Here is a 24459-nt window from a genome sequence, read left to right on the forward strand (position 1 = left end):
TTGGCCCTTTGGAAACGATCTAGTGTACTATTTAACAAATTCATTATCCTGGTTTTTACATCCTATACAGTGGATTAAAAAAAAAAAAAACTTGATCGTGTTTATAGAAGCTTTTTTTGCCATGACCATCAGTGTGTTCAGGAAGGGAATGACCCCATAAAGTGCAAATACAAACTAAAATATTAGTCAAGAATGACATGATGCTCAGTCCTAGTTATGCAACTACACATAGAAACATAGAAATTAGGGCAGGAGTAGGCCATTCGGCCCTTCGAGCCTGTTTATGATCATGGCTGATCATCCAATCAGTATCCCGTACCTGCCTTCTCTCCATACCCCCTGATCCCCTTGACAAGGGCCACATCTAACAAATATAGCCAATGAACTGGCCTCAACTACCCTCTGTGGCAGAGAGTTCCAGAGATTCACCACTCTCTGCGTGAAAAAAGTTCTTCTCATCTCGGTTTTAAAGGATTTCCCCTTTATCCTTAAGCTGTGACCCCTTGTCCTGTCCTCTTCCCTAACATCGGGACAATCTTCCTGCATCTAGCTGTCCAAACCCCTTATCTATAAGATAATGTCTAAATTCTAGAGAGTATAAACCAAGTCATCCAGTCTTTCTTCATAAGACAGTCCTGACATCCCAGGAATCAGTCTGGTGAACCGTCTCTGCACTCCCTCTATGGCAATATTCCTTACTCAGATTTGGAGACCAAAACTCTTACTCCAACCAAGACCCTACAACTGCATCTTTCTGTTACTCACATGAAAGCTATTATGCTTTCTTTACTCACCTCCTGTGCCTGTTGATTCATGTCATCTCCACTCACTCACCATTGGCAACTGACTTATATGCAGTAGAAACCCTTGCTCCTAAGCACTTTTCCCTGGACCTACCAAAATGACTATCTCAAATTTTCTGTGCCAAACTACATACATGTCACCTTGCAGTCTCCTATTCCTCCTCACAGCTAACACTGCCCCCCCACTTTATCCGCAAACTAGATATACCTCATCCAGATGGAAGTGGGGGTCGGCGAGCCTTGCCCTAGCAGCTGCCTGCCATTGCAAAAGGACCTTTTACTCTGTTTTTTCCTGTTTGCCAGCCAGTTCTTTCCACATTTGAACCCCCAATGCCTTGTTTTTAGTTAACTAATTATTTTAAAAGCCTTTGGGTCCAGATACACACATCCACTGGTTCTCCCCTATCCACGTACTAGTTACATCCTCGAAAAATTCTATAAGATTCGGACATGGTAAATCCATGCTGACTTTGTCCAATGATTTCACCACTTTCCAAATGTGCTGCTATCCCATCTTTAATAACTGACTCTAGCAGTTTCTCCACTACCGATGTTAGACTAACATCCGTAATTTTTTTTCTCTCCCTCCCTTCAAAAAGTGGGGTTAGGGGATCTTCAGGAACCTTTAAAGAGTTTTGAAAGATTATTACTAATGCATCCACTATGTCTGGAGCTACTTCCTTAAGTACTCTGGGATGCAGCCTATCTGGCCCTGGGGATTTATCGGCCTTTAATACACTCATTTTACCCAACACCACTTCCCGGCTAACCTGGATTTCACTCAATTCCTCCAACTCCTTTGACCCGCGGTCCCCTGCAATTTCCGGCAAATTATTTATGTCTTCCTTAGTGAAGACGGAACCAGTAGTTATTCAATTGGTCCGCCATATCCTTGTTCCCCATTATCAACTCCCCTGTTTCTGACTGCAAGGGACCTACATTTGTTTTAACTAATCCCTTTCTTATGTAGGGAGCAGGTTTCCTGAACGATAAGACTCTTGACACCAGACACACATCTCACCTCACTTTAGTGCCTTCTAGGCCTGTTCTCACGCACTGCTCTTCACATCATTAATGTCAGTGCATCAAAACTCCTGCTAACATAACATTCCTTACAACGTCTTTAAACCCTTATCTTTCTGTTTACATTTATTATGGCCTCACTCCTGTTGTTATTTCATGTCATCTCCACTCACTCACCATTGGCAACTGACTTCAGAAAGGCTTTGGACTATACAAATTTTCTGTAACTATACATGTTAATTTGCACTTTATAGTACCTTTGGAAGTGGCGGCGCTGCCCTAGCAGCTGCGACCTGCAGTCCTTCTGTTTTTTCTTCTTTTTTTGTCCTGTTTTAGTTAATTTTAGTGAGCTTCTGGTCCCCTTATCTTTCTGTTTACATTTATTATGGCCTCACTCCTGTTGTTATTTCATGTCATCTCCACTCACTCACCATTGGCAACTGACTTCAGAAAGGCTTTGGACTATACAAATTTTCTGTAACTATACATGTTAATTTGCACTTATAGGGGGGGGGGCTGCCCTAGCTTTTTTTTGTCTGCTGAGGCCTAATGGCGGAGCTGGTGGCCTCCAACTGGAACCGACCTCAAGGCTCCTGAGGCAGAGCCAGCCAGGACTTACCAACGTGAGGCTGGCCGGATTCGGGGCTGTGGCGGCGTTGCGGCGGCAGCGACCCGACTTCGGTGCCTCAGCCGCGGGCCAGTGGACGACACCGTCGGGAGCTCGCAGGTCACAGGTTGGTGACCTGTTTTTCCGGAGCTTCTGCAACAACAGCTTCGTCTGCTAGACTGGAGGGCGGCAGCTTTGAGCGCCCCGGGCCGCGGAATTTGAACCGGCCCGTTCGCGGAGCTTACCATCACCCGGTGGGGTCACAATATCGGAGGCCTGGATCGCCTCAGCGCAGATGGAGAACAAGGAGGGAAGAGACAAGGACTTTAAGACTTTTGCCTTCCATCACAGTGAGGAGGTGCCTGGTGAACTCACTGTGATGGATGTTAAATCTGTGTTTATTGTGTGTTTTGTTATTTTATTCTATGTTATGACTGCAAGGCACGAAATTTCGTTCAGACTGAAAAGTATGAAGACAATAAAGGATACTTGATACTTGATTGATACTTGATAAATTGTAATGTGGTCATTGCACGCAAGGCCAGTATTTATCGCCCACCCTCAATTGCTCTTGACACCGTGGTAGTGAGCCACATTCTTGAACCACAGCAGACCTGCCAATGGCACTCCCAAAGCAGTAGCCTAGCTACTTAACGCCCACTGCTGTAAACAACCTAAACCACAAACACAATGTGCTGGTTAAGTGCGCTTGCTTACACTGATTGAAAGACCCAAAATGGAAGCAGGCCCTTTGCCCACCCAGTCCACTCCAACCATCGATCACCTATTTATATTAGTTTTACATTATCGTACTTTTGCATCCACTCCCTACATACTAGGGGCAATTTACACACATCAATTTATTTACAAACCCGCAAGTTTTATGGGATGGAGGTATACTTTTTCTTAGCAAAACTAGTGTAATTTCTTCTTGATAGTTATCCTTGTAATCTTGCAATTTTGAATGGCATAAAGTAGCATCGGCCACTCCAAATCCAATTTCTCTGCCAGATTTAAGTTTCTTTAAAGGGCCTGTCCCACTGTACGAGGTAATTCAAGAGTTCTCCCGAGTTTTCCCCTGATTCAACTCGGAGAATGTCCGTAGCGGGTCCGTAGGAGTTCGTGGATGTCTCGTAGCGGCTCATACGAGTAAAAAGTAACCATTTTTTTCATCATGAGTATTTTTTTCACTCGTGGACATTTTTCCACAGTGTTGAAAAAACGTCACGAGTTTACCGGATTTCCTGAGTACCTACCGTTACTCGTACGAGCCGCTACGAGACATCCACGAACTCCTAAGGACCCGCTGCGGACATTCTCCGGGTTCAAATCAGGGGAAAACTCGGGAGAACTCTTAAATTACCTCATACAGTGGGACAAGCCCTTACAACTTTCCAAATCCATGACTTTTGGACGTGTTTAATTTTCAGCCTCCACCTTACAGCAAACACTCAAAGGTACTTCAATGCTAATTCCACAATCTAAATCCACAAATGTCAGCTCAAGATGACTTTGGTATTTATAAATCTAGATCAGTGTTGCAAATGCTATCCTTCATCATTGTATACAAATGAGTATTAAGAAGTTTCTTAGCTGAATCATTTAAATGGAACAATTTGCTAAAAGCGTGCTTACCATTGATTCGAATTCAAACAGATACAGAAAATTAAACAATAGATAAGGGGAACTTGCAGAAAAGAAAACCAAATAAACTTAAAATACTTACTTTGGAAAATGTGTTAGAATTAATGTTTGTTTCTCTAAAGGTAGCTTATCTTTCTCTTGCCTGGATTTTTCCAGTAACTGCCGCCTCATGACAGTAAAAACAGAGCGAAGCAATATTCTTCCAAAAACCTGGGTGGTTTCATGTCGTGGAAGACTATCACAGAACTGTGGGACATTACAGTAACACAGCCATCTGAAAAAAATTAACAGACTCAGTCAAGTTCAGAGTATGTACTAGATAAAATTTTCATTTTTCCACTCACAAATGATGAAAGCATAAACCGATTTAAAAATGGTTACATAGTTATATATCTTTCCCCATATTATTCTTTAATACAGATGATTTATAAATTGCTTATATCTGGATGTCGTACTGCTTTCTGCATTTCTGGTGTAGAAATGGAAGGTAGACACTGGGTCTCAACAATCTCTGCTTTGTACTCTATGCTAGTAATTTACTGAGGGCCGAAGATTTCCGCTGAAGAAATCTTGTGATAACATCTGAACTGTTTTATATTTTATGCCCATTGTCATGGAGATTTTTGCGGTAATATACAAGAGTTGCTAGTTGTTGGGTGTGTAAGATTATTTCAGCCTCATCCAGACAAAAGGATTCCCTTTTTACTTTTTAATTAATTTTTTTTTAAAAATCAGGATTATTGCCTCCACCCCATTATTTACCACAATTTAGTCATCCTGTTAGTAATTGTCAATTTAACTTTTTAACAGATTGAGTCGAGTCCCTCGCCCTATGATCAACAATTTAAAGTTTTGTTTCCATTCTCATGGCTACATTTAATATTTTTAACATTTGATCTGATACGTTTTGATTCTGCATTGTCCAAATTCCTCTTTTGCTGCAGTTGTTGCAGCAATCGTGCTACAACTACTTCCCTCTTGGAAAACCCCTTTTATCCCAACAGGCCACACTAATATTGTAGCTCTAAGTGCAGGTCAGCGGTAGAGTAGCCTGAAGCAAGTGTCATACTTTTATATGAAGAAAGACTGGATAGACTCGGCTTGTACTCGCTAGAATTTAGAAGATTGAGGGGGGATCTTATAGAAACTTACAAAATTCTTAAGGGGTTGAACAGGCTAGATGCAGGAAGATTGTTCCCGATGTTGGGGAAGTCCAGAACAAGGGGTCACAGTTTAAGGATAAGGGGGAAATCTTTTAGGACCGAGATGAAGAAAACCTTTTTCACACAGAGAGTGGTGAATCTCTGGAATTCTCTGCCGCAGAAGGTAGTTGAGGCCAGTTCATTGGCTATATTTAAGAGGGAGTTAGATGTGGCCCATGTGGCTAAAGGGATCAGGGGGTATGGAGAGAAGGCAGGAACGGGATACTTAGTTGGATTATCAGCCATGATCATATTGAATGTCGGTGTAGGCTCAAAGGGCCGAATGGCCTACTTCTGCACCTATTTTCTATGTTTCTATACTATGTAGATTGATTCTTGATTAGTACGGGTCTCAGGGGTTATGGAGCAAAGGCAAAAAGTATGAGGTTATGTGGGAGTGATAGAACAGCCATGATTCAATGGCAGAGTAGACTTGATGGGCCAAATGGCGTAATTCTACGCCTATCACTTATGATCTTATGATTTCCTTTACCAGGCACAAGTCAGGGGCATGATGGAATACTCTCCACTTGGCTGGATTGTCCAACCAATCCCACAGTCCCATTCCTCTTGGCCTTCAATTTTAACAGTGGAATATCGTTTCAAGATTACAAATGCAAACATTGGGAATCAACTGCCCAAGATATGCAACAGTATAGACAAAATAAGCAAGTGTTTTATTTTAGTCCCATTGAGGAATTTCCTTTCCCACAGCATGATACAATCAAAATGTCATCATTATTTTCAAGAGACATTTAGACAAGCATTTGAATGTGCAGGACACAGAAGGGTACACACATATTGCGGGCAAAAGGTTCAGCATGGGTGTAATAGGCCTAAGGGCCCATTTCTATGCTGTATCATTTGTATGACTATGTCATTTGATAAACTAGCAGGATTGGTAAAGAGCAAAAGGTTGCATTCACACCATTTATACTTCCTCATTTCTCAACCAAAAAAACTGCAGAAAAAAAATGAGGAAGATTTGACTCGCTCAATGTTCTGTTCATCACATTAGATTATGCTACTATTACTGGCAGGCAGTTGTAACCATATAACCATATAACAATTACAGCACGGAAACAGGCCATCTCGGCCCTACAAGTTCGTGCCGAACAAATTTTTTTTCCCTTAGTCCCCACCATAACCTCCATTCCCTTCTCATCCATATGCCTATTACCCATAAACCTCCCCATCACCTTCCCCCCCACCTGCCTGCCTCAACCCATACCCCCATTCCCTTCTCATCCCATATGCTGCCTCAATTTATTCCCCCCTCTCAATGAACCACCCCACCCCTCTAAGGAAGCTCATTCCACACTCACTTTTTAAATTATACCTCTCGAGTGAAAACCCCCACCTCCACTGGAAGCTCATCCATAAGCCTCGGACACTTATTATTTTTATTTTTTATTCAAATCGTTTGCTATGTCGCTCTTCAAGGGAGATGCTAAATGCATTTCGTTGTCTCTGTACTGTACACTGACAATGACAATTAAAATTGAATCTGAATCTGAATCATTCCACACCGCTAACACTCTCTGAGTAAAGAAGTTCCCCCTCATATTACCCCTAAACTTCTGTCCCTTAATTCTGAAGTCATGTCCTCTTGTTTGAATCTTCCCTATTCTCAAAGTGAAAAGCTTGTCCACATCAACTCTGTCTATCCCTCTCATCATTTCAAAGACCTCTATCAGGTCCCCCCTTAACCTTCTGCGCTCCAGAGAATAAAGACCTAACATTCAACCTATCTCTGTAACTTAGTTGTTGAAACCCAGGCAACATTCTAGTAAATCTCCTCTATACTCTCTCTATTTTGTTGACATCCTTCCTATAATTGGGCGAAATTTTAACATAAAATGTTGTCAACATTTTAACAAAGTATTTTACTTTTCTGATACTTAACGCACAAAGAAGACATAACACTTCAAATTAGACCCAAGCTGATGGCATCTTCAAATTATTACAGGTATCATCTGTGCAGGGGATATATTGAAGTGCTGGCATGAAGCACAGTAATCATCTAGCATACTCCTGGTATGTTGGAGCAGCACACATGAGAGATGGATGAATGCAGTTGAACATATTGTGTGAGTCTCCGTTTTTTTTCTTTGGTGAAAGTGTGTGATTCATCCCTCTCCCTCACTCAATTCATTTGTAAGCCATTCTCTCTCACATGCCCATTAACTCCAACCCCAACAAGGCATTGCAGGAGGCAAGTGAATACAAGGAAGTAAGCACAAAGATGGCACCAAATGGTCTGCTTTCTATTCCTGTCACCATACTGTGGCCTCCCTTCATAAGATAACAAGTTTCTTCCTTGAGAGGGGTTTGGCATCCAAATAATTTTGTATCTCAATGAAGTGCACAAAATTCTTAAAAGGATTGAGAGGATAGATGTGAAGCTGGTACTTTGCCAGTTTACTGAATGAGCAGGAACGAGGAGACAACTAGCCTACTCCTGCTTCTACAGTAGGGCCCCTTCAACTGCAATTATTAAGCAAAGCCCTGTTGTTACGAAGACATGAAATAATATCATACTTAGAAACAGCCAACACAGGGGTGATGGAACAAATGATTACAATATATGTAAATACTTTGAGCCAAATCTATGTTCAATGTATGTGCAAAAAAGAAGCTTCCAGAAGAAGGCAAGTTCCAGCAGAACTATCCCTGCAGATAGATTGGGTATGGATTGAAAATATCTGCAGATCATTTGAATTTCCATCGATACTATTCTCAGTCTGTAGTACACTTTACTTTTAGAAACATAGGAAAAAAAAAGAAAATAGGTGCAGTAGTAGGCCATTCGGCCCTTCGAGTCTGTACTAGTCTGAAGAAGGGTCTCGACCCAAAATATCATCTATTCCTTTTCTCCTGAGATGCTGCCTGACTCGCTGAGTTACTCCAGTGCTTTGTGTCTATCTATACTATTAGAAAACAGTTTAAACCAAAGATTTTGCAAACCGTAGATTATCAATTGCTCTGCTTCCATTGCTGTTCCTATAAGTGGCATTAATGCTGGTATCAAGTGATTGCCCGACTGAACTATGCTCTTTGTATACTTGCTATAACAACTATGCCACTGATCACCAGAGGGCAATATGATTAATCCATGTTAAGAAATTTAAATAGTAAAGAGAGACCTAATATAAACAAATATATTTGTTGACATAGACCAGGTATGGGGAACCTGCGGCCTGCTGACCATTAAGTGCGGCCTTTTGAATGAATCCTAATTTTGTAGAACAAATCCTTTTATTTTAATTTTATTAATATGTTTTTGTTAGCCTTTTATCATTTTTATTTTTATCTTAAAATGAACGTATTTAAAATACCAAAGAGTAAAAGGAGATTCAACAAAATAATCCTCCCCGACTGACGGCCATAATTAAAACATTAGTAAGTCATGAGGACTATTTTAAACACCTGTTATGCTGATGATTTAGTTCTAATGCGACTCTAGAATGTACGTTAGCCTCCCACAAAAAGCAGTTACAACAAAGTCATTAAAAGGTTAGTTAATTTTAGAATTAACAATTTTTTTCATTTTCTTGAAGTTAGTACACAGTAGTTAGATTTTTACAAAATAATGTACATTTTGAAGTATATCTAATTGAAGTTTCTTGGATGCGGTCTTATTAGATTACAGCTAACTTAATGCGGCATTCCAACATGAAAATGTTCCCCACCCCTGACATAGACAAATCTAGTTTACATGGATATATCAAAATTGCCATTAGGAAACTAACTGCTACGTGGCTGTGTATAATTGTGACAAATACCAGGAGTTCAAAACTGTAGAAGCAGGTCAGGAGTAGAGAGAGTGCAAAATTGAAATTAAATAGAAACACAGAACATTGATCATGCAGGAATAAATATTTCAAGTTAAATCAAAGAAAAACAACGTTTTAAAAACAATATTTGGAAGGAAAAGGGATAAAAAGTAAAGAATCTTATTAGAGACCAAAACAATACTCGAGTGAGGGGGAAGACGCAAGTATAGTTCTAAGTATAGTATCGGTAGTAAGGAAGGCAAATGCAATGCTAGCATTTATTTCAAGAGGACTAAAATCCAAAACCAGGAATGTAATGTCCGTCAGAAACCTGCACCACTGCGTCGCTAATGTTTTCAACGATTTAATAAAAATGTATAAGGCGCTGGTCAGGCCACAATTGGAGTATTGTGAGCAATTTTGGACCCCATATCTGAGGAAGGATGTGCTGGATCTGGAGCGGGTCCAGAGGAAGTTTACAAGAATGATCTCAGGAATGTAAAGCATATGTCTCAGCATATGTGATGAGCATTTGACGACACTGGGCCTGTACTCGCTGGGGTTTAAAGGGATGGGGGGGGGGGGGGGGGGACCCTCATTGGAACTTACAGAATACTGAAAGACTTGGATAGAGTGGATGTGGAGAGGATGTTTCCACTAGTGGGGAAAGTCTAGGAACAGAGGTCATTGCCTCAGAATTAAAGGATGTTCTTTTGGGAAGGAGATGAGGAGGAATTTCTTTAGTCAGAGGGTGGTGAATCAGTGGAATTCTTTGCCACAGAAGGCTGTGGAGGCCGTCAAAGGATATTTTAAAGGCAGAGATAGATAGACTCTTGATTAGTATACGGGTGTCAGGGGTTAGACAATAGACATTGGGTGCAGGAGTAGGCCATTTGGCCCTTCGAGCCATTCAATGTGATTATCGCTGATCATCCCCAATCAGTACCCCGTTCCCATATCCCCCGACTCCGCTATTTTTAAGAGTCCTATCTAGTTCTCTCTTGAAAGCATCCAGAGAACCTGCCTCCACTGCCCTCTGAGGCGGAGAATTCCACAGACTCACCACTCTCGGTGAGGAAAAGTGTTTCGTCTCCGTTCTAAAAGGCTAACTCCTTATTCTTAAACTGTGGCCCCTGGTTCTGGACTCCCCCAACATCGGGAACATGTTTCCTGCCTCTAGTGTATCCAAACCCTTAACAATCTTATATGTTTCAATGAGATTCCCTCTCATCCTTCTAAACTCCAGCGTGTACAAGCCCAGCTGCTCCATTCTCTCAGCATATGACAGTCCCGCTATCCTGGGAATTAACCTTGTAAGCCTACGCTGCACTCCCTCAATAGCAAGAATGTCCTTCCATAAATTAGGGGACCAAAACTGCACACAATACTCCAGGTGTGGTCTCACTAGGGCCCTGTACAACTGCAGAAGGACCTCTTTGCTCCTACATTCGATTCCTCTTGTTATAAAGGCCAATATGCCATTCGCTTTCTTCACTGCCTGCTGTACCTGTATGCTTACTTTCATAGATTGATGTACAAGGAACCCCCAGATCCCGTTGTACTTCCCTTTCCCAACTTGACGCCATTTAGATAGTAATCTGACTTCCTGTTTTTGCTATCAAAGTGGATAACCTCACATTTATCCGCATTAAACTTCATCTGCCATGCATCTGCCCACTCCCCCAACCTATCCAAGTCACCCTGCATTCTCATAGCATCCTCCTCACGTTCACACTGCCACCCAGCTTTGTGTCAGCTGCAAATTTGCTAATGTTACTTTGAATCCCTTCATCCAAATCATTGATGTATATTGTAAATATACTAAATATGCTAAAATGTCATAAAACTACATATCATGCATAATCATGCTAAAACGTCATAAAACCACAATTAGACCACACCAAGAGTACTCTGCACACATCAAGCTTCCACATCACAGGAAGGAAAAGATAGAACTGAAAAGTGTGCAGAGGAAGCTTACTTGGCAGGGTGTGAAAGTTAAAGTTATGATGTTATGAAGAAAGACTGGGCATGATAGGGTTATTTTGAAACAAAGGAGATTAAGACTGTGGTGTACAAAATGATGAGCAATCGATACATAGGGAACTGAAAGAACCTACCACCTTTGGGATATCTAACAAGTCTTAAGTTGTGAGCGTTAACTCAGTAGTTTATAGATTTAGACCCAATTATAAGCTATCTGTTCTTTATATAAATTAACCAACTTAAGTCCATGTGGAACTCCAACAGCAGGGATCAATGTCAGTAGAGGGAGTCAGAGGGAGTTACAGTGCATTCAGAAAATATTCAGACCCCTTCACTTTTTCCACATTTTGTTACGTTACAGCCTTATTCTAAAATGGATTAAACTCATTTTTTTTAATCAGCAATCTACACACAATAGCCCACAATAAAAAAAGTGAAAACAGGTGTTTAGAAATTTTTGCAAAATAATTAAAAATAAATAACTGAAATATCACATTTACATAAGTATTCAGACCCTTTACTCAGTACTTTATTGAGGCACCTTTGGCAGTGATTACAACCTCAAGTCTTCTTGGGTATGACGCTACAAGCTTGGCACACCTGTATTTGGGTAATTTATCCCATTCTTCTCTGCAGATCCTCTCAAGCTCTGTCAGGTTGGATGGGGAGTGTCGATGCACAGCTATTTTCAGATCCCTCCAGAGATGTTCGATCGGGTTCAAGTCCGGGCTCTGGCCGGGCCACTTACGGACATTCACAGATTTGTCACAAAGCCACTCTTGCGTTGTCTTCAACGTGAGCTTTAGGTCGTTGTCCTGTTGGAAGGTGAACGTTTGCTCCAATCCGAGGTCCCGAGGTCCTGAACACTCTGGAGCAGGTTTTCATCAATGATCTCTCTATACTTTGCTCCGTTCATCTTTACCTCGATCCTGACTGGTCTCCCAGTTCCTACCGCTGAAAAACATCCCTACAGCATGATGCTTCCACCACAATGCTTCACCGTAGATATGGTATTGGCCAGGTGATGAGCAGTGCCTGGTTTCCTCCAGACGTGACACTTGGCATTCAGGCCAAAGAGTTCAATCTTGGTTTCATCAGGCCAGGGAATCTTGTTTAGGTGCCTTTTGGCAAACTCCAACTCCAAGACATGTGCCTTTAACTGAGGAGTGGCTTCTGTCTGGCCACTCTACAATAAAGGCCTGATTGGTGGAGTGCTGCAGATATAGTTGTCCTTCTGGAAGTTTCTCCCATCTCCACAGAGGAACTCTGGAGCTCTGTCAGAGTGACCATCGGGTTCTTGGTCACCACCTGAATATGTTAGTAAGTCTCTATCCTAAGGCCCTTCTCCCCCGATTGCTCAGTTTGGCCAGGCTCTATGAAGAGTCCTGGTGGTTTCAAAGTTCTATTTAAGAATGACGGAGGCCATTGTGCTCTTCAGGACCTGCAATGCTCCTGTTTTCGCTTTTATATTATGAGGTATTGTGCGTAGATAGATGATTAAAAAAAATGACTGTAACCAATTTTAGAATAAGGTAAGGTTTTGTAATGTAACAAAATGTGGAAAAAGTGAAGGGGTCTGAATACTTTCTCAATGCACTGTAGATGTGGAACTTGGGGCTAAAGGGATCAGGGGGTATGGAGAGAAGGCAGGTACTGGATACTGAGTTGGATGATCAGCCATGATCATATTGAATGGCGGTGCAGGCTCGAAGGGCCGAATGGCCTACTTCTGCACCTATTTTCTATGTTTCTATGTTACATTGTTTGTTTAATTTGTTTGCTATGCTTTGCTTTGCTTTGCTTTGCTGGTGGGATTTGAATCTTTTTGGAAACTAGGTTTCAGGGTTCAGTTTTGGAACTTTGACTATTTTCTCTATTTAGATTTAGAGAAGTCATCAGATGTGTCAGATAAATCAGCAATATGAAAAATGAATTGTTTCCACAGGTATTGCCTGACAAGGTGAGTATTTCAATGAACGGGTATTATTTCACTATAAAAACAGAAAATGCTGGATATACTCAGCAGGGTCTAGCAGCATCTGTTGAGAGAGGAAAAGTGTTCCTGTTTTAGGTCAGAAATGGTGTTAATCAGAGAAATGCCAGGAAATGCAAGTCAACTGAGAATGACAGGAAATGCAAGTCAACTGAGAATGACAGAGAATTGCCAGGAAATGCAAGTCAACTGAGAATGAATATTGCATAGTCATCATTTTCTTCAAAAGCAAAATAATTACTGTTCAGCATCTGTGTGTTCAACCATTCATAGTAACAGCTATATCATAGACTTTAATTATTAAAAACCTTTAGTAACACCAAGTAGTAACACCAACACCAACGTCTACAAATGCACCATAGAAAGCATTTTATCCAAATGCATCACAGCTTGGTTCAGGAACAGCCCCATCGAAGACAACAAGAAATTGCAGCGAATTGTGGACGCAGCCCAGACCATCACACAAACCAACCTCCCTTCCATTTACTCCATTTATATCTCACGCACCCTCAGCAAGCCCAGCACATAATCGAGGACGGGTTGCACCCTGGTCATTCCCTCTTCTCCCCTTTCCCATCAGGCAAAAGGTTTAGATGTTTGAAAATGTCGATTCAGGGACAGTTTCTTCCCAGCTGTTATCAGGCAACTGAATCATCCTACCACAACCAGAGAGCAGTCCTGAACTATTATCTACCTCATGAGTGACCCTCAAACTATCCTTGATCAGACTTTGCTGGCTTTATCTTGCACTAAAAACATTATTCCCTTATGATGTATCTATACACTGTAAATGGCTCGATTGTAATCATGTATTGTCTTTCCGCTGACTGGATATCACACAACAAAAGCTTTTCAGTATACGTTGGTACGCGTGACAATAAACTAAAGTGAAATAGTCACCGATATAAATTCAAACATCACTCCATATTTGTACCCTCAAGTAGTTCACTTCACATAGCATTAAAATAGTGGAAATTTCCATCTCAATGATTGGGTTCGTGAAATTTGTAATTATTCAGCCCTTGCTCCTCTCCCTCTCATAACGTTTGACTACAGGTACAATCCGTAAACCTACCATTAACTGATTCCATTAAGTACATCTATTGTATCACATTATAAAATAAAACAGTTTTGCAACTAAAGGCTCCCAACTACAGAAAGAACCTACATGCTTTCCCTTACTGTAGTTGTACCTTGTATAATTAACCTTGTATCCAGCACCATCATCATTTGGTGCGCGGAGTCTTCTTTGTGAAGGTGTTTCCATCTGCCAGTAGTTGATTCGGTTCAAAAACATTTTGGACAGTTCACAAATTGTTTGTCTTTCCTTTGGTGGAAGGTGACTAAATTTATACTGCACAAAATTAGTAACTCCCTAGGTAAAAATGAGAAAACATAGCAAGTTAAAAGAAAAAGCTCATTGTTACATGTTGAGTGCTAAAGATGTGTTCCATAAATACCTCTGTATACTCAATACCAATAAACTAACCAACCAATAATAGAAGAGAGACATTGGTCTTTGAATGCTGGCACTGCACACTTCTAGGTGTGTCACCTAATTTGTTCTCACACTTGCACGCTAAAATAGCACCAAAAATACTTCAAACAAATTATTATCCCTTTTTAAGTGCTCCTCTAGAATGTTTCCACTTCAATTATATGGGTTCTGGGGTGACTGGCGAGGCCACTGTGGTAATTGTAGATTTTACCACTGGCAAGGCAGGAGGTGCTTGACTGGTCAGGATAGCTGGGGAGTTGCGGAACACTTTCTGCTGCTTACGCCAGGCTTCTGGGCATGGAATGGTGCACTAATGCTCATAACCGAGTGTCTAACGGTATAATTTAAAGCTTTGAGAGAAAGTGATAAGTAATTCCTGAACCTTGAGACCAGCCATCACTGTGTCCAAATATGATTTTTATGCAATTTCTGACTTAAGGAACACGAAAGTGAGAAAATACAAAACAATTTAATTAAAAATGAAACTCAACGTGCTTCACGCATAACCACTTCTGTTTAGACAATGATCTCATCTGAAATAAATACCATAGCTCCGTATTTATAAAATATATATATATATATATATTTATTTACTGATAGTGATACTTAAAAAAAAAAAAAAAGCTTTATTTATTTATTTTTTAAGGCTCTGCATTAATATTTTTTGATATTTGTGCCTTCAGTGGGTTCAAATGTCATTCTTTTCCATTCTTGCTGTAGTCTGGCCTTGATTATATTTTCTTGAATATTTATATATATATATATATATATATATATTCTTGGGTTATTTATATTTGATGATCTATCCCCACTAGGACACGGGTTCTTTGCCAGGTCACAAAATTAATAATTCTATTAATGTTTTAAAGTGTCTTTGCATTAATCTCCACTGTTCAGCCATAATGGACTGTCCTTCACATGTACATCATAAATTCAAACAGGGGTAGGCCACATGGCCTTCTTAAGCCAGTTCTGCCATTCAGTACGATCATGGCTCATCCTCTACTTCAAACCACCTTCCTATCCAAGCCTACGTCTAACCTTGATTCGCTTAAGTATCTCCAAATCTAATGTGCATCTATCCTTTCTTACATATTGCAACACACTTGGATGGATGCATGCTGTCTCCCAAGGAGGCAATTCCATCTGTCCCACTCCTTCTCTCCATATTAGCCTATATAACCTGGTCTCTTTCATATACCCATTTCATAATCAAACTCTCTTTTGATTAGTTTGACACTTATCTATATTAACATCTAATTAGCAGTAGCTAATTTACCAGTACATCTTGGGGATGTTGGAGGAAAACAGGACATGCACAGACAGCACATGTGGTTGTGAGTTTAACACTAATTGTAGGCAGCGCAGGCAGGCTGGGTAACCAGCCTCAGAGTGCTATACCTGCAAACCATCCCCAGGTCATAAGTGCGCCTCTTTTAATCAGAGCCAGGTAATTGCATTTGTATTCTGGGGCTGAGAAAGAGGAGGAGAGATGGCTTCACTTCCTTAACAAGAATGTGAGGTTTGCACATATATCTTTGCATCAGACCACACCGACCACATTTATGCTGTCACAAGCAGGAACAAGGCATGCATGCGGAATTTATCAACAAATGGTATTAAAGTTTAAATAACAATTAAAAGAAAATAAAGCTCAAAAGAATCATCCATTGTGCTCTTCAGTACAATTTTCCTGCACTGAAATTCAATGGAAAATGTTTCTTCCATTTATTATTAAAAAAATATATCAATACAGTCATGTTTTAAAACCAAGCTGCCTTTACAATATACAAGGGGCAGTTAGAGCCGCAGACTGCAGTTTACAAATAACTTCTTTCTTTACCTGTTCAATACTGGGTTTCTCAAAAGGTGGACTTCCTAATGGTCCTTCCACCAGAGGGTTTCCCATTTGTAAAATACATTTTCTCAAAAGCTGAAAATGTAATTGAGAAGAGGCATGAATCCAGAAAATAAAATATACACAAAAGAAGAAACCCTCATACTTTGAGTCTCTTCAATATCAGAGGGAATGGGAAATATTCAAGAAAATATAATCAAGGCCAGACTACAGCAAGAATGGAAAAGAATGACATTTGAACCCACTGAAGGCACAAATATCAAAAAATATTAATGCAGAGCCTTAAAAAATAAATAAATAAAGCTTTTTTTTTTTTTTTAAGTATCACTATCAGTAAATAAATCATGTGCTGAGGTACCAACCCCTACAGCTCTGGAAGATTGCAGGTTTAATTCTGCAGCATACAGAGTTAAGCATAATGAGATTGTTCGGAAAGCAAAGTATCACATTCATGCACAAAACACAAAGTGCTGGAGGAACTCAGCTGATCAGGCCACATCTGAGGAGAGAACGGATACACAACATTGTGGGTTTGGAACCTTCCTCAGATTGATAATAGTAAAGGGCCTGTCCCACTTGGTCGTCATTCGCACGCCATTTACGTGACCTGCTAGCCCGTGGGTAACGCGGGACGGGCGCATGGTGTGGTGTGGAGGAGTGTGGACTTCGTCCTGCATGAAATCTTCGCGCGCCACAGGCCTGTCACGGATCTGATGGCCAAAGTGGGACAGGCCAAGACCCTGGCGCGGCGCAACGTATCACCTCCAACAGCAGCAGAAGCAGGCAAACGATCGCTGAGCTCGGCTTGCGGCTCACGGCCGTTGCGGATCCGGATCCGTCCCCACTTCCTACTCCCAGAGCGGGGCCAAGACGATTGAAGATGGACACAAAATGCAGGAGTAAGTCAGTGGGGCCGGCAGCATCTCTGGAGAGAATCAATGGGTGACTTTTCGGGTCGAGACTTCTTCAGACTGAAGAAGAGTCTCGACCCGAAATATCTTCCATTCCTTCTCTCCAGAGGTGCTGCCGGTCCCGCTGAGTTACTCCTGCATTTTGTGTCTATCTTCAAATTGCATCACGGGCTCCAGACGGATGTGCGGACGCATGATGACGCGCGCGTCATGTAAATGACGGCCAACTGGGACAGGCCCTTAAGTGGGGAGAAAACTGGGAAAAGGAGGTGTGGGGTCCTGCTACACATAACACTAATGTGGATGTGCAGTGATGTGCAATTGACTCAACATTGCTATAAAATGACTTTATGGAGTCGGTTTATGCTTAATTATTTAAAATATTAAAAAAAAGAAACATTGAACTGAGATTGATTGTTTTTCGATACATATAAATGTGCAAATGCCCGGCTCCCAGCTGGAAGGCGCTCCCGTGGGGGCGACCCAGTGCAGGGCTGAGATGCTCCCATGTGGGCGGCCCGGTGCGGGGCGGAGACGGTGCTCCGGTGGCTGAGGCGGCGGTCTGGCGGCACCTGAATCCGGGGCTCGGCCGCGGGCCAGTGGATGACATCGTCGGGAGCTTGCGGGTCACAGGTTGAAACCTGTTTTCGGGAGCTCCCGTGGCAACAACTGTTTCCGCTGGACTGGAGGGCGGCAGCTTCGACCACCCCCGGGCCCACGCTTGAACCGCGGGACTGACTTACCATCGCCCGGTGGGGTATCGCCTCAGCGCAGAGGGACAAGAGGAGGGAAGAGACAGCAACCCTAAAACTTTTGCCTCCATCACAGTGAGGAGGTGCTTGGTGAACTCACTGTGGTGGATGTTAATTTGTGTTTATTGTGTGTTGTTTATGGCTGGCTGCAGGCAACGACATTTCGTTCAGACCGAAAGGTCTGAATAACAAATAAAGGATTCAATTCAATTCAATTCAAACTAATTCAAATCCACCAAATAATCCGTTTTACTCCTTTACGGACTTTGGCACCTTTGGGAGGGGGGTTTAAAATGCAGGTTTGTGGCGCTTGTCGGAGAGGGATTTCCTCGGGCTGCTAGTCGATGAAGAAAAATCGATCAGACTTCCATTCCCGTTTTTTTTTAATATAATATAAATAAATCGCTGGACAATTTAATAGTTGGATTAAAGTAAAAGGCGACTTCTAATGCCCTCAACATGATGGATCGCAATATCAGGCCAAAACAAAGGGTGTCGTTTATTTCACATATAATCTTGCTTCTTGGGGTGGCTTTAGTCTAATTTTACGACACGAAAATGTTATTTAGTCCCCAAACGATTCGGCCATGTCTTTCCTGCCGATATGGGGTTAAAATTCACGGCAACGGCAATGTTCCAATCGATCGCATTCCAGAAACACCCACTTGCAAGATGATTAAAATCCTCTTTTGTTTTGGACAATCATGTCATAACAGCATCTAAATCATCTATATTTTGTGTAATTGTCTATCCAAAATCAATATTTTTATACTAAACATTCACAACAGTTTTATTCACGTGTATTGTGCAAAAAATAATAATTTTGATTATATTGAGAGTGGATGTTTCTAGATTAATTTATGGGAATTAAACATTAAATTCCTTCCATTTGGCATATAAATTCATGACAGTGAGATTTAAAAATCATGTTATATTGTGAATTCTTGTGTGAATGGGATTAGTTTGTTATTTGGATACTACCGGTTATTTTAAAATTTTAGCCTTTTCTTAAGAAATGTTGGGTATTTACCATTTGTTTTAGCGTTTAACTTTATCATTTCTATCTTTTTTTCTAAAACTGCAAATAATAACTTGTTTCTGTTAATGCTGTTCAGTGTTTTTTCCCTTTACATTTTAAACAGATGTCTCTGAAGAAGAAATGCAAAATTGTCAATCCAAATCCCCAGCAAAAGAGACTGATTTACACAGCATTCGCATAGATTATCCAAATTTGGACTACTCCAAATGTGATGGTCTATAGGACATTCTTAATGGGAAAGTAGTGGGCAGAAAGGCATGTCGTGCGTGGTTTGAAGCGCAAAAGCCTGTAGTTTACAATGCCAAAATGGAAAACTTGAGGAAAAACAAGGTGTACAGAGTTGCTTATTGGTTACAATCTGAGGAGTATGATGATGCTACTGATTATGATATGCCAATGTACCAGCTAGCAACTGATCTTCTCCATAAAGACTTGGTCTATTGCTAGAAATTGTAATTTATTTACCTTTCTGTTACGGACTTACAGCATATAATACAATAATATTAAAGTTCTGATCTTGTGAATATCACATTTTTGAATTTTCAGTGCAGTCTGGGTGTTTATTACTATTTCCGTCACAACGGTCTATTTTGTAATTAGCTACAATTAGGTAACTAACTAATTATATGCTTTAATTTCAGGTCATCCAAGTAAGATCTTTCATATTTGTTTCAGAATACTTCAATCTAGAATAACTGAACATTTCATTCAGTTCTCTTAATTTTTAAGAAAGTTATGGGCTTTTGACTGTCCTCGATCACAGTTTTTGTGTTAAGAATAAAAAAGCAATAGGAAACAAGATGCTAATTTACGCGTATGAAAATGACTATAACTTTTTTAATACTGAAGATATGAAAGTGAATTAGGTATCAAATTAAACTTCATTTTATGCTTTATCTGATGGGATAAATTGCAGGCTTGATTTTTAAAATTTTGTAACATTGCTACTTCTTGTTCCACTGAAAATGTATTAATCTGGTACACTTCAGTTACTTTTCAATCCTTCATTTGGTCTCCATTTGACTCTTTCTGCATGAATTATTTCAGAAGGAACATGGAAAAATACTTTATTTTTATTTAAGCTCCAGCTATCAATCAAAAGGTGTTATTATCCTCTGGGGATACATGTGCAGACTGCATAAAAAGGAATAGTAGCTCTGTGTAATTGTCTAATGGTAGCCATGCAAGTACAATCCAGTGCTGCAGAAAACAGTCAAGATTAAATACAGATGTCAATAGAGGCAAGATATTTTCATGCATGAAAGAACATTTTCAATGAATTATTCTAAAACACTCATGAATAATAAAAACTAAATATTGGCAACGAGCACTAACACACAGCAGCAATCCTGAACTCTAAAATTAAAACCAGTGAAATGAAAACCTTTTTTTTTTTTTTTAAACTAAAAGGTTCTAATTTTAAAAGCCCCCCTGACAGAAATGAACCATTTGCATCATTAACCTGCCATATATAATTTCTCTGGCCAGAACTAAAAGTAAAAGCTGAGCTTTGAAGTCGTTTAGGTACAGTGTTTTCATATACAAATAGAAAATGTTACTAAAAAATATTTTTTTTGCTAAGTGTTTTATTTAAGAATATATGCTTCTTCACATTTATCACAAATGTTGGTTTGTATATTATTGATAAACTTGGCAGAGAGAAGAATTTTCAAAAAATAATTTCAGGCTCGATCAGAACTCCTTTTTAAAATGTAACAGTGGCTAATTATCAACTTTTGCTCTTTTAAACATCCATTTTTCCTTTGCAATCCCCTGAGATTTTCACTTTTGATAACCATTTTCTGATTGAATACAAGTTATAATTTGTAGATAAATTACAATGCAAACGCCTACCTAATCTTAACCCATCTGCCTTTTGCCCTTCTAATTTTTTGTTCACCCTATTTATCATTTTCTTTTCATTCCCACTCACAACGCAAAGTGTTTTGAGGCTGTCATACTTTTCCCTCAGGCCTAGTCTTGGCATGGTAACCCTTTCAAAATAGCTCAGCAATCATTTTGATTTTGAAACCACTCATTTTGCTTTGATACCGAGTAAATAGATTGTCTTCGGTCAAAACCAAAATGATCAGTTCATAGCTCAGCAGTAGAAAACAATTAAAGATCAGTTTTTTAACCTGTTGTTGTGATAGAGGACATGATAAATGAAGTAGAAACAATTGGAACCAATGATCTGACTGAAGTAATAATATAAATAAAAAGAAAAGTATAGAGAACTGAATGGGACTAAAACTGACAAATTTCACTTGACACCTTTATCTTAGAGTTCTGACCTGGTGATAGTCAATGCATTTCTGGTTTTCCTCCAAAATTATGTAGATTCTGGAACAGATTAAGTGGATTGGAATGTAGCAACTGCAATGTCTGCATTCAAAGTGGGAGGGAAGAAGGAAAGACCAATTAACCTGCCATATAAACATGGAGAGAAATTGCTGGAATCCATAATTAATGCTGTCATGACAGGCACCCGGCAACATAGTAAATGACTAGCAGAGTGAAAAAGTGTTTGATCAAATCCAATTGACTTTGTGAAGATGTAACTAGCAATGTTTGAACAATGAGAAATCAGTAGATATGGTATATCTGATTCTCAAAAGTATTTGATAAAATGATACACCATATAATATTTTGTAGAGCAAGTGCTAACAGGTTTGGGAGTAATATATTAGCAAAGAAAATAGATCTGTTAAGCAAAAAAGGTGACATTGATAAATTTTGGGGCACAAAGGAAATAAGGTGTTATGGGGATTTCCAGCCTTACTGCAATCCCCCTCCCCCCCCACAATACCCGAAATGCATATATTTTACATTCCACACCCAAACATTTTGGTGCCTCCAGTCTATCTTCCATTAATACATTAGACACACTTGTGCTGCCAGTTTAATAATACTGACACCTATTCACTCCTCTCTATATTCAGCCACACATATTGATTTCTTAAGACATCAAATTCACATTCTTATACATACATTTCTTCATAACCTTGCCCTCTTTAGCTCTGTACCATTCTGTGATTTCTGAATTCTCCCAACTTTGATCTTTTAAGTTTCCTCCACTAGTGTTTGTTACAGAATTAAAATTGGGTGGATCAAAAGGCAAGTTTAATAACAACACTACAATTGACAGTACTATCTCAGCCATGCAAAAAAATATTTGTCTACTAAAATAATCTCGAATGCAATGGTTAAATAACAGGCATAATATTTAAGAAAAATGTACACAAGTGCACAAACAAACAATCCATCACACGTACCACTCAAACAACATTCAATTTTCCATGGTATGCTTTGGGGACTCCAGATAAATAATAGGGTTCAAAGGCAAGGGATTATTGTGGATATTCAGATAATCTGGTTCCCATTGTAATGATAAATTCCTGCATTCACAGTGTAATGGTAAATTTCCGACTCTTCCAGTACCTCTTTTCCAGTTGCCATTACTACACAGGTAAGTGGGAGTGATCTTACGCAGACCTAATAAATCTTCTCGTTGTTATTTCCAGTTTAATTGGTTGTTTATTGAAGTAGTTGTACAAACAAAGAGATGAACGTACCAGGCTTTCCTTATTCTGCATGCAAGTTGTAGCTGGCTGCTCTGTCCCTGGTCTGGTGAGAACTGTATGCTATCCCTCCCTGTGCCTGCCACTTCCTGTCCCCTATGCTCTTATATATATACTAGACACATATATATATATACCCGTTGGGTCACATGTTCACACGGGAGGGCTGGTCCCCCGACGCAATATTCCACCTCTCCACCAATTCCAATATTGGTGGCCAGTGGGGGGGCTTTCTGGAGTGCTTATATGGGTTCTTGGGGTGGCAGCTCAGTCCCTCAAACCTGATCTACTGGCAGCTCACTCACGGCTGGTGGGCTGGCAGTTGACTCATGACTATTCCTTGAAATTCCACTTCAAGCTCAATGCAAGGCCGCCAAATTCAAGTGCAGTTTCATTACCACTTCAAGCAGGGGTGCAAGGCCACCAAATTCAAGTGCAGTTTCATTCCATTTCAAGCAGGGTGCAAGGCCACCAAATTCAAATGCAGCTTCAGACAGGGTGAAACCACCATAAACCACACAAAACACCAAACTCACAGTTCAGTAGACATTCAGTGTGTTCAGGTGATTCACAGCTCAGACAGTCGTGACCTCTCCCTCCCTCATCATGCAGAGACTGAGCCACACCCACACTTTCGGGTTTTATAACCCCTCCCCCTCCCACAGGAAAAGTTGTGGCTTTCATGGAGTGATTGACAGGAGAGAGATTCTCAACATTTTTTTAACACTAATAACATTTATTTTTCATTGAGGGGAAGAATTCTCTGCACCTGCTCAGAGGAGGGGGACTGAGTAAGGTGGCCAAAAATCACAACCGTAAGTGGTAGCGTTTTATCTAAAATCAATATACAGTGCAAACAGGAAGTGCATTTACAGTAGTGCCTTTTAACTTCAAGCCAAAGCACCCAAGCCGCCATTTGCAGTAAGTAGTACCCTTCAACTTCAAGCCAAAGCACCCAAGCCACCATTTGCAGCAAGTAGTGCCTTTCAACTTCAAGCCAAAGCACCCAAGCCACCATTTGCAGGCAGTGCCTTTTTACTTCAAACAAACCATATTTTCATTTTCAAACCACATTAAGGGGACTCACAGTTGAGTAGACATTTGTTCAGTGTTATTCAGAACTCAGAGAGACGTGACCCTTTGGCTTCATCCATCTTGCAGAGACTGAGTGAGGCACACCACTTCCTGGTTTTATAGTCCCTCCCCCTCCCTCCAGCAGGGGCAGCAGAGAGAATGGTGATTTTTTAAAAACATTAATATCTATCATCGATGGGAAAAATCCTCCGCACCCGGAAGGCGGAGGGGGGCTCTGAGCGAGGTGGCCAAAAATGACGGCCGTAGGTGGCAGCGTTCTGTCGGAAATCGCAGCACAGCGGGCCAAAAGCGGTCAAGATCAGAGTTTTAGTAATATAGATATATATACACCAAGCTGTGCATCTAATGACTGCTCCCAAGTGTCCAAAATAACACTGGAAGATATATCTAGACAAAATAATATAATATGCCAACAGTTTCTAGCCTAAACATAAATGGCTCCTACCCTTGTGGTGCAGTGGAATCAGCCACCACAACAATGTCACCTGGAGCAAAGCTTCTCCATACCCTTGACCACCGTTGTCATTCTTGGATTAGAGGCATGTATTCTTGTGTCCATCATTTCCAAAAGAGATCTGCCACAATGATTTCTGGATCATTAGCAGAGATTGCAGATTCAAGTTCAAGTTCACATTTATTGTCACATGCACCAATTAAAGTACAGTGATATTTGAGTTACGATACAGCCATA

The 24459-nt window shown here is 40.4% G+C and overlaps 1 protein-coding gene across 1 annotated transcript in view; it reads right to left on the reverse strand.

Moving 5' to 3' along the window:
• The window catches only part of kat2b (K(lysine) acetyltransferase 2B), an 82309-nt gene that overhangs the window by 30601 nt on the left and 27249 nt on the right, over positions 1-24459 (reverse strand). The window contains 3 exon segments of the mRNA XM_055656415.1: positions 4160-4351; positions 14228-14409; positions 16376-16465. Of these exon segments, the coding sequence (XP_055512390.1) occupies positions 4160-4351; positions 14228-14409; positions 16376-16465 (464 nt within the window).

This window comes from Leucoraja erinacea, chromosome 2 (assembly GCF_028641065.1).
Source record: "Leucoraja erinacea ecotype New England chromosome 2, Leri_hhj_1, whole genome shotgun sequence".
Classification (NCBI taxonomy): Eukaryota; Metazoa; Chordata; class Chondrichthyes; order Rajiformes; family Rajidae; genus Leucoraja; species Leucoraja erinaceus.